Here is a 12,038-nt window from a genome sequence, read left to right as displayed (position 1 = left end):
CTTTTTTGGTGTAAATGTTGACTGCTCAAACTCACTGTAAGAAGGAAGGGGAAGGATATATCACTAATTATGTTGATTAATTATGTTTTATAGAATATTAAATACAATTAAATTTAGTTTTTAGTTAATTGGGTAAATTTGTGAGTTTTGAAAATTTAGAAGGGTAAATATGATATTATGAATTTTAGAGGGGGAAATACGTAATTTCGAAGTTTTTGAGGGGATACATGAAATTCCCCCAAATTATTTCTATATCAAACATACGCAAAATTTTGCAGATCAGATCAATTATAGACGCAAAACAGTGTCGAGTTTTACACTTAGGAATAAAACTCAATCCGTGCAATATTGCATAATTGATTTTAAACACACGAACTGTAAGCTGCGCTCTATTAAATATGCAGTTCAACTACAATGTTGTTGCAATTTTCACACAAAACAAAGGGATAAGCAAAATTAATAGAGCAAGAAGGTAAGACTGTCACAGATCCGATTTCTGAGATTGCTTTTCTCCTTGGTGGCATTGGGTTGCTTTAACATTTGGGCACATGAGATGCGATTCAGTATTGAATGTAAAAAACTGATGTTCAGATAAATAGGTCAGGCCACTGGCGGATCCATGTACAAATTGGGGTAGGCACTTAGGGCGTCAGGCATTTAGGCTTCTATAGAACATTCAAGTAACAGTATCATACAAAATAATATCGAATGCAGAGACGAAATCAGAAATGTACACTATTATACACCATTACACATTAGGAGCTACTGTTCTGATTTTGCAACAATATTGGGATTGTTGCTGTAGTAGTACCTGCATAATAGAATTGGACAAATAAATGTTAGTGTAACACTGTAACTGGATCAAAGCTCTACGATTGAGAGGGCAAATACGACACAGCAATCCAAACTTTTTTTTTTTTTTTGCAATGAACCATTGATTTCTAATCACATAAAGAGAACTAACATTAAAACAAATCTATCAAATATGCATAACTGGATACTTGCTGGTGCTTTTAGAAGATGGATAATTTATCTAAATATTTAATGTAAATCTAATAATATTCAAATAGGTCATCTGCAAATAGTTGAAGTTCAAGTGGCTGGTAGAACAAGTCAAGCTCCTGGTCAAACATAACTCCACAAAAAGAGATTAATCACGTACACATAAATGTTGATGCTGTGAAGGGAGGCATACTTCTTGAGGAGACGCTCGATGATATACCACACGGATCGCTGGGACCCATCTTGGTAACCAATGCGTGGCATATGTATTGATGCTTTAGAAGGAAGGGAAATCAAAATAAACAAAATAAAATTACCAACATTGACCCCATTTGAATAAAATCTGTACGGAATGACACCATTAGATTTTAGGGCTAAGTTAACAGTCATGCAACTTTTTGTAACTCACACAGTATGGTCCTTAAATGGTACAACACCTGGATATAGCATATACTTCTTCTTTGTTGCCAATATCAGTTTGACTGATTTTGGCCCTTCTATTATTTCTTAGATCCGTTTAAACTGAGTACTGCCCAAAAAAAAGGAGAAAAGAAATTCCACCATTGGGGCAAGGAATTGTAAACCATTCAGAGGAAACAAACTGGTAGCATACCTGACTTTTGGGCAGCTGAGAAGGAAGCCTTAGATAAGCAAACCTCAAGATCAGGTATAGAGATCGGGCTTCTAGGTACTTTACGCCTAGCACTATAAGATTGGACAACAGCCAATGCTACCCACAATGGTGCGCCTATGTTGCGGTTGCAGTTCGCCTCTGATTCAGTAGGACTATTTTCAGTTTTTGATATTTAGAATCTTAACCAGCAAACTGCTCTTAAGAGAAGAGTTCTAATAATATTCAGATAAATTCATTGGTATCCCAGCAAAACTTCAAAACTTGATGCTTATCCCTCCAAATTGAAAATTGTCATGTATAAACCTATATAACATGAGAAATTTTGCGTGTACTACTTAACAGAAGGTCACTTGTATGTTGTGTCCCTTGAAATAGCACTGACTCAACCATTCTTCTTTTGTAAATGCTAATATCTATTAATGAGGAAGAAAAGAGGGATAATTTGGGTATTTTTGTGAAACGATTGAAGGTGTAGCTTGTACTTGCCATTGTTTTAGAGAGAACTTATTTTGCAAGGCTAAGGCAACATTTTGATGTTTTCTAAGGGTACACATGAAAACCCTTTCTATTATTATATGCCTCTAAGACCTTGTTTTATATCGACTATCAGAAACTAAGATAACTTGTAACTCTGAAGAGAGGGAGGCACAGACCTTCTAACTCGATTAAATGAAGGTCTCCCATATGGAGATCGGCACATTCATGAGCCTTCTCATATGCATCTGGAATACTGGACGAAAGATTCATCAATGCAGTGAACATGCCACCACGACCCCATGATCCAGAGTTGTCTACACAACTGCATTTAATTTGGCAATTATCTCATTTCTGTGTTTTGATTCTTTTGCTGTTTTAGCAACGTTTGTTCCTAGGCCGTGGAACAAACGCTTCGGTTTTTATATTTTCAAAGTTCAAACAGTCAATCCAAATCATTCTATATTCAATCTATATTAAAATGTGCTTGGCACCAAATTTTACATTTTTTTGAATTTTTTTACTATTTATTAAGTCAGTTTTAAAATCGCTGTTTTCAATCATCTAGAAACTTTTCACTGTTTATTAAAATCAGCAATTTTAAAACTGACTTAATAAATAGTAAAAAAATTAAAAATATATATAATATTTGGTCTCCAAGCACATTTTAATATAAAGAACACATCTAACGGTTTGGATCAACTGTTTGGACTTTGAAATTGGAAAACTAATTGGTTGCACCACGGCTCTGGAACAAACATTTTGATATTAGCCAACCTCGATTATATTATATTGGTGTATCTTTTATTGTTCTTTTCCTTGTTCTTTTGGTGGGGTGTATCTGCATGTTCATGCTGATACAAGGGACCTAAGATATCAAATCTGTGAAGTAGGCATCAATTACAGCAAAGCTAATGATATACAACATTTCTATTGAAAAACACATCTGCTGTGCTGCAAAACATGTGTTGCCTGGAGTACAATTTACAAATGCCCCAAAAAAAAAAGGTTTGCTCTTATAGGGATAAACAGTTACCTAAAAATAATGGCAGGTTTTGATGGGCAAATTTTATATGGATCGGTGCAATCTCCATACACAAACTGGACACCTCCAGTATCGTCCATGCTCTCATTCAGAATATTCTCAGGCTCTTCTACAGCCAATGATCTGTAACCAACAGCATCCCACTTGGCCAATTTATTCTCCTCTTTTCTTTTCCTTTCGATTTCTCTTCTTGCCTCCCTCTCTTCAGAGTTACAACTATTTTTCCTTCTCTCCAATTCCAAATTTACACTGTCAACTGAACCTGATGCCTCCTTGAACTTCTCAATCCAAGATCTATAAGCAGCCTCGTCTAACCCTGGGTCTAAATTTATCTTGTCAGAAATGCTCTTCAGATTCGTCTGATTTATTTCAAATGTATGGTCAACCTCAGATAATAAATCACGGTTCCGCATGTTAACAACCCGATCAGTCATCTCATCCAGCTTTGTTATTCTTTCTTCGCTTAAAATGTCTGAATTTAAATCTGAATTTGAATTTGGATTTGTATCGGATGGATCAAACGTATGTAGGCCAAATATAAGAGAGCGCATGTCACCAGTTTCTATTGAGGTATCATTTTTGGTTGAAGCTGAATGCTTGTCTTGCCCAATAATGCTATGACTAAGTTTGAGTTTTCTCTCAGCTCTTCGCATTATAACCTAACAAATATATGACGAGAACATATACCCTTAGGCACTAAAGTGAAAAGATAGGTAACCTTGTTCTAGGTTCATGCCTTGTAAAAAGGATAGCAAGCCAATTTCTAAACTTATACAGGCCCTGGTGGTATTACGGGATAACTAATCGCACATGTGCATTAAGAAAAAGAAGAGGAGGAGAAAGTAGAAATAAATACAGAGAAAAGAAGATTTAAGGAATTGAAAAAACTTGTTTGACCATTTGGTGATGTTAAGCATCAGTTTAGTTATAAAATGGCAGTCTGGCATTTGCTGGTACCAATATCATGTAGAAATACCCAGGCCGGTAATTCCTAACTAACCTCTTCTATGGTGCGCTCAGTAACCAGATTGATTGACAAGACGTGATTTAGTTGACCAATGCGATGAGCCCTTTGCAAGGCCTGCTTATCTGCTTGTGGATTCCAGTCTTGTTCATAGAATATTACCTGAAATTAAATTCTCCCATGAGATATCAACAACAAAGAACAAGATGAGTTATTCATAAAGGCAAGAAAGACAAGAGGAAAAGGATAATTGTTGTTTCGTAAAGTCCGTCGCAGAAACATAGACGACTCCTTTAAAAGGGAAAAGGGATGTGAGTGGGGAAACTTGGTTCAACTCAAAGAGGAAAAAAATTAACATCTAATTAGACAACCACTTTTAGGAGATTAATTGCAGAACGGTTGCAGAATGTAAAATAAACAGTCCCAAAAGTCAAAAGTAGAGCTCAAAAGTACAGCAGTTAGTGGTAATACGATTAAAATGATTCTTTTTTTTAAGGTTAACGGCAACTGCCGACAACAATTGTATTGATAAAGAAAAGTTATTTACAAGGGCCCTATATTACACCAATTATATTTATGGAATTAAATCGCTAACATCGTACAGTACACACTCGCATGGTCGACTATCCCCATCCGACCACTATTCCTAAGCAAATAATTGCCAGTTGTGATTCAAATGATTCTTAATGATAAATGATTGTAAGTTTGGGTTTAATGATAGCACAATTATCCAAGATAGGTAATTTGGATTAAGAATAAATTCGGTAGAGGGTAAGAATGTACAATTCACATTTAAGGCATAAATGCATAATTCCGAGTATGAATGATGTAATACTGGATAACTTCAGCTTGGTTACAAAATTAAAGCTTAGTTGCATAATTGAACCGAGTAAATTAGAGTAGTCATATTGAAGAAATATGGCTTACAGTGTCTGCACCGACAAGATTAAGACCAACTCCTCCAGCACGAGTTGATATCATAAATACAAAAGGATCATTTTGCCCCTCAGGGTGCTTTGTGGACCCATCATTTGGCAGAACGCTGAATCTTCTAATGGCAGCAAATCGTTCCTCAGCACGTACAGATCCATCTAGCCGCTCATAAGTGTACTTGCGCAGTTCTAGGAAGTCCTAATCCATTAAAGTATCCATTAAATGTCAGTCACACATTGGAATTGTATCGGACCAGTAAGCCATTCTCTCCCTTGTTTTCTCTTGTTATCAAACTAAATGGACTGTGAAGAATTAACTAACAGTAGAGGAGCTCAATGGTACAGGAGAATGTGGGAATCTAATACAATTGTAAATTGAGCCTCAAATTAGCTAAATCTACAAGTTACAAAAATAATGAATTGGGATCAACACATATGAAACTGGCATGGACCAAAACCTCAGGCACTGCATAACAATTACAGACCAAGCAAAAATAGTAATGAGTTCTACAGTTAGTTCCACTCGGGCCTTAAACTATCTACTTAGTAAGTTGTATGCAAATCCTTGTCCTAAAAAGTTACATGAATAGAGAACTGCAGAAGGTATCAACCTGCAGGATATCAAGAGTGTGAGTCATTTGAGCAAAGAGAAGAACACGATGTCCCAACTCGTACAGCTTTTTGAGAAGTTGGTCCAACACAATCAGCTTTCCGCTTGCCTACACAAACAATATTTCTTTAAATCTAGTAGGCTGAAAGTTCTATATAGAAACAGTATTTCATTTCATGTCAAATCATCTCGTATATGATGTGGCAAACACGGTTCAAGTTGGTCAGGTCAGATTCCATAGTAACATTCAGATCTCACTGATGTCTTGGTGTAGTGGTCAAATGGATTATTCAATATTCACCCTGACACAAATTAGCATCCAGAAAAATGGACACAGATGCATACAGGCACAGATGTCTTTAAGCTGATATGTGCAAGACTAGTGATGCTATTTATTTTCTGAATAAGCATACAGATATTAATATCTGGGTGCAGATTTTACTATAAAATGGTTTGTGGTATTTAATAATCATTGAATTCAAGTTTCATTACAAGAGCAGTAGCCTATAATTCTTAACCCAATAGATGTGCAACTCATTGCACTATTTTTTACATAATACAATATAAAATAACACTACTAGATATTTCTCCATAAGAACAACCAAATTTTGATCATGCACGATGCATAGTCCATTTATATTATTTTTATTCCGTTCAATCATTTTGTGGATTTCAACATTTGTTCTACAATTGTTGTTGTTGTTGTTGTTGTTGGTATAGTTGGTGTTGTTGTTGCCAATATCTACTCCAAACACTCTTCTATTTTACTATCTGACTTTACAATCAGGATGTTCCGGATAGGATTTGACAGGGAAGACAGTTGCTTTCTTAGTTGCTTAGGTACATCAATTTGGTCTTTGATTGTTATTTAACTCAATGCTATTATTATCAATATATAAGGATTTCTTACAGGTCATTCCGGGTCATTCAATTTCATATTAGACATAATTAAAGGTGAGCTGAGTTTATGTGCAAGTTTTTCAGATTCCTGCCAGATTTCAGGCGTCAGGCCCAAGCGGGTCTGTTTCTGGTCAGATCAGGAACAGTTATGTCACATTTACCCATTGTACAACAGAAGTGTTTTGGAACATATATTAGTAAATTCAGCACCCCATCTTTAAAAGAGTAGAGGGTGAATCAGAGAACAAGATTAGGAACAAACAGAACCCAACACTCTTATGATACTTGTCATACCTGAACCAGATGCTCTCCTTCCTTGTAGGGTTCAGGTTCAATGCCATTAAAAAGGTAAGGATGGCTGCATGCTTTACGAAGCTGAATTACCTGAGAAGTATTTGAAATAAGAACACGCAAAAAATGTTTATATTCTTAAATTTTCAGCAACAATAAATGAGAAACTGTAGAGAAAATATAAAATGAACAAATCTAAACAAATCCTTCAATTAGAAAATTGAAAAAAAAAATTGATGACCCAGCACAAGCAGGAAACACAATGTTTACAGTCCAAATGTCTAACAGGCCTCATGTTTGGGCCCAGAACAAGCAGTTAAAGGAGACGGAAAACAACTCTGTATCCAAGAGCAAGAGGGTTCATGTTTGGGTAACACTTTTCATCCGTAGTATATCAGCTATTTCCATATTTTTGAAGTTTGATGTGTAAATATTTTCCCTTACAAAAAACAATCACTTTATATTGAAAGTTATATTACAATATTTTGTAAGGATTGATGACTCGATGCTCCTCCAGCAAAGGAAAGAAGAGTCTGAAGCTCCTTCCTCAAAACTGACACATACAGCTTTTCTTGCAAAGGAACCAGTGGTAATAATCTGTAAGTACAATGTACAAAGGATCAAATTTTAGATCTCCATACCATTATCAGTACCAAAACTATATACTTGCACCATTTGATCACCCACTTGACCAAGTGTTCCCTTTTATTTCCTCATTTTAATTTTTTTTGTGTGCATTAGGGATGCTCGGGCACTTATAAGGGAAAAAAAACTTACCTGATGCAAAATCACACAATTATTGGACAACTGAGGCAATTTTTTGGAGGACATAGTCGTATAATCATGAATTAGACCCACACCAGGTTACATTGCATGACCAAAAACATACTTGTACAATGAAGTATTAGTTCCACGCCAGTTTCCATTTGCATGACTAAGGTCATAGGTGTACAATAAAGAATAGTTCCACATCATCTATTATATGCTTGTCAGGTCTAGTATTGCCAAAAGATATTGTTGTATCTGTATCCACAAATATTGAAATACTTCTAAGATACAACATCAACTGATCTAGGAAACACTATATATATTCACATGTAACACTGTCTAGCTGAACTCAGGGCCTTACAATAAATAACAATGTTAATAACCATCTGATAGACATTCAACAAATAAGTATTGATGATATAAATATGTCGAAGTATCTGTATAAGAGAAAGGGTTTGTTATTAACATACACTGTGATTTCTGTTAAAGGGGGTAGTGCCAAAGCCCCACTCTCGACAAGCAAAGATTTTGTTCTCCTAAGCATAAAAGCTTGTAGTATATGCTTAAGGGTTTTGAATTTGCTCTTCACAGTCTCTGATTCAGAGCCTATTAAAAATATATTTATAAATAACTTGTCATAAAAATAAAAGCATCTAAATGCACATACTATCACAAATTGGGAACACAGACATCAACTACAATTAAGAATTACAGGTTCCACCAGCGCATAATGGTATTCTTACAGTTAAGGTACCTGTTTCCCCAATTTTACAACCAAAGGAAAACCCACTAGCATAAATTAACCTTGATATGTGCAGAATATCCTAAAAAGGGTTTTCCAAAAAAAGAAGAAGAAGAATTAAACAAAAGCAGCATCTACTATTGATGTGCAATAAGGTATCAAGTTAACTTCAATATGTTGTATGGGTACATATTTGTTCCTGCTTACGACTAAATAGGACAATGACATGCCTATTATGACTTGTGTTAGTTTGCTTAGATTAGAAGTAACATGAAGCCATCACGTTACCTGTCATGGAGATACCAGCTTGCTTGAAAGTCGAAGTAAACTCATCCAAAGTACCAAATACAGAAGGCATACAAAAGTGCAATAATGCCCATAATTCAGTCAGGTTGTTTTGGATCGGTGTACCCGTCAGTAACAAGCGCCTTGGCATTATATATTGCTTTTCAAGCACATTATACAGCACCTGCCATGTTAAATAACTGTAGTACTTTTGAACATATATATCATCTTAAAATAAGTAATGTTATTTTTATGGGAATACCATTTGTTGAAGTTTACACTTTGGCATAAGATCTACCATATTTCAAAGGGTCAGAATCCATTGACAATATATTAACTTCATAATCTTAACATATAATTTTAAAATACGCCTTTAAAGTGTGATTTATATTATTTCTATATGATCCACATGAAAAATCATGAATTTGATCCAAGTTTTACCGTTCACCAAACAACCTAAAACTTGCGATTGTCTATATTTACCGGTATAGACTTAAAGCTTGCCACTAAATTTTTTTCTTTAGTTATGAACATAATATTTTTTAGATTTTTAAGGCTACATGCATAATTTAGAGGTTTTCAGAGGAACACCGAAGTTCCACGTACTAGATAGGTGAAATTGTCTAGCACCAAAGAGGTGCAGAGCCTACATAACCATGTATGTCCAGTTTTATTTTCTTATCAAATAAGCTTAGGGTGGGGAATTTAGACCTAAATACTGATCCCTGAGGCTTGGTTTGGGTCTTAGCATCAAATTTACAAGTGATCACTGCCAGTACCAGGGCATACAAGTTAACAGCTACTGTAGGTAACTCTTACTAATAATTGAAAGCTACATACACTAGATGAGTTCTTAAGTCTCTGGGCCTCATCAATGACAGCATAGTGGAAAGGAATTTGCGAAAGGAAATGCTGATCCATTAAAGCTATGTCATAAGTTGTCAATAGAACATCGAATGGCAATTCCTGTCAGATCAAATAAAAAAAATGGCCTACTGAAATACTTACAGAGAAATAGCTTTTACAAGTAAGAACGAAAAAAAACAAGGACTGACAAGCTAAATTTGCATGTACCAGTTAAACTAATTTTAAGCCATTTTATAATTTACGGGAAAGATCATGTTGTACAGCTATGTACTAGCAGAGATTGATAGTACAGCTGTACCCATTAATAAACAACTCAGGAAGAAGAACAGGCCACATATGATGCTTGTAGAAAGCATAAAAAGGATTTAGACACGAAAAACAATTAACATACATCTGACGTCTTGACATGGTCATGGATCATGCTTCTAAGGTTAAATCGGTGTCCTTTATCCCCAACATACGACATAACTCTCAAAGAAGGGCAAAATTTCCTAAATTCTGATAGCCAGCCATCTGTCACGCTTAAAGGGCATAATATCACTGTGCACAAAAGACCAAAGATTAGATACATAAACCCCCATTTCACCTGATATGTTCTGTTAAATGGTAAAATTTGCAATTGAGTTCAATTGCCCTCAGCATCACTCTACTTGACCGCTAGCTGCCTAATTACGCCTCAATTCCTTTCCTACAATTTAACCTCAAAAACTCATGGCGAAGAAGAAGAAGCTTTTACAAAAAGGAGGATTTTCTTTTTAAAATTGCACAGAACCGAACTCCAACAATCAGCAGCTAACATTAAAGAACAAAAACTTACAGAAGGGGCCATGTGACATGGAATTAGTCTTGAGATAACTCAAAAGTGAAATGGCCTGTAGAGTCTTCCCTAGTCCCATCTGACCATCAAGTGCACATCAAGATAAGCTATGTCATATATTTTATATAATATACTTTTCCTCTATAACATACATTTTTCAGATGTTACGCCATTCATAAGTGCACTGCAATTTACAGTTTCTTAGAATACACCATTTTGCTTAATATGCCATTCTGGTGATCCTTACAAGTCTTTGCACTATGTATAAGACTACTACAACTTGGCAAAAAGAAAAGAAGATCTTAAAAGTTGAAACCTATTCTTAGTTCTCACTCGTCATGAAGTTATTTAAGATCGAGGATTGCAGTGCCAAACTTTCACGAGGTGCCAATTGGGTCTTCTATTTACTACTATAAAGTGTCATATACCTACCAGATTGGTACAGTACCAGTTTGACTAATGGAATGAGTATTCGTTAAGGTTGGGACTTAAGCTAGCTACAGCAGAGGTCAATAGCAAAATTGTGGGGTTCTTTAGGTTCATTTAACTATTAGGAGAACAGTATCATGTTGTACTACCATACAGTCACGCTGGTATAAATATGAACATATGTCAACATATTCACAGTAATTTAAAATTTCATAATACATGATTATCTATCTGTCACCTGATAGATAATTGCCACTCCAGTCAATTGATTTCGGAATAAGAACCACTAGAAAGATAGTCATTTTAAAGAAAATAATAATAAACTACTTGTCTCGTTCATATCAGCAACAGCTAACCTCGTCTCCTGCAAAAAACAAACAGGCGACCATCAAGTCAAACCCAAACAAAACCAATCAATGGAGATCAACTAAAAGATCAGGTGAACAATTAACACACATGACACCGCACAATGTGGTACCTAGGATAACATTTACGCCAAGATCAAAGCGGCTGAGGAGCCAAGACACGCCTTCGATCTGGTAAGGCTTCAGCTCGGCAGTGACGCCTATTTCCGACGGGGCAGGCAGAGTTCGATGTCGACGGTCACTCGAGAGGACGATATGCGCCGCCGCCAGCAGCCTCCGTTCGTAGTCGTCCATCGCCGCTTTGTTTGGAGTGGATTGTCGGACACGATTTGTCTTATTTTTTTCGCGGGTTTTTTTCGAGGAAACTGTGAAGACCGGAGAGCGATGGAAGGGTTTACGATTTAAAAAAAAAAAAAAAAAAGGTAATAGAAGTCTTTTTGTATATACCCAGAACTTATTTTCTCGTGTAACCGGCTTCTTAAAAAATAACAAAATTATTTAACCTCCTAAAGCAATAATGAATATATTATATATCTATGTATTCAACTATTTAATATTCCTCTGTTGATTTTTAAAGGCAGATACTGAGAAACTATATTATCAACCGTCAGATATAAATCGGACGGAAGCAGCCACTCTTGTCATGCAGGTAAACGGTAATAAAACTATCTAAAATTATATAATATAAAATAAATTAATAATTATTAGAGTCTCTGCACTCTAGTACCTCAAAATTTTCGCAGCAACGTTAGAGGAATGATGCACTATAATTTTCACTAGATATTATTCTAAAATCTCCGCAGCAACTTTAATCTAATGATGTACTATGGTTCTCACTAATTATATGACCTCCTTTCCTAGGTCCCGCACCCGTCCCGCATCAACCTTCAGGTATAAATATTTAGAAGATAAT

The 12,038-nt window shown here is 35.6% G+C and overlaps 1 protein-coding gene across 7 annotated transcripts; it reads right to left on the bottom strand.

Moving 5' to 3' along the window:
- Positions 1-356: 356 nt before the first annotated feature.
- Positions 357-11,510, bottom strand: ASG3 (SNF2 domain-containing protein / helicase domain-containing protein). Of its 7 annotated transcripts, XM_078299685.1 has the most exons (17): positions 11,239-11,510; positions 11,117-11,124; positions 10,332-10,410; positions 9,906-10,054; positions 9,488-9,613; positions 8,651-8,831; positions 8,091-8,226; positions 7,332-7,449; positions 6,856-6,945; positions 5,663-5,770; positions 5,047-5,250; positions 4,156-4,281; positions 3,147-3,814; positions 2,290-2,435; positions 1,616-1,774; positions 1,163-1,277; positions 623-811 (listed from the first exon to the last, which is right to left on the bottom strand). In XM_078299685.1, the coding sequence occupies exons 1-17, from the start codon at positions 11,417-11,419 to the stop codon at positions 763-765; spliced, it is 2,643 nt and encodes an 880-aa protein (XP_078155811.1). In that variant the 5' UTR covers positions 11,420-11,510; the 3' UTR covers positions 623-762. The 7 variants fall into 7 exon arrangements, 6 of the variants coding, with proteins under 6 accessions (XP_078155807.1, XP_078155811.1, XP_078155806.1 ...); XM_078299681.1 differs by lacking the exons at positions 11,117-11,124; positions 11,239-11,510 and adding an exon at positions 357-580 and having other exon boundaries at positions 735-811; positions 10,332-11,058; XM_078299680.1 differs by lacking the exon at positions 11,117-11,124 and having other exon boundaries at positions 10,332-10,470; positions 11,229-11,347.
- Between the last annotated feature and the right edge of the window lie 528 nt (positions 11,511-12,038).

This window comes from Carex rostrata, chromosome 3, assembly GCF_964058835.1.
Source record: "Carex rostrata chromosome 3, lpCarRost1.2, whole genome shotgun sequence".
Classification (NCBI taxonomy): domain Eukaryota; kingdom Viridiplantae; phylum Streptophyta; class Magnoliopsida; order Poales; family Cyperaceae; genus Carex; species Carex rostrata.
Note: the sequence above shows the minus strand (reverse complement) of the source record. Positions and strands in the feature narration are given on the sequence as shown.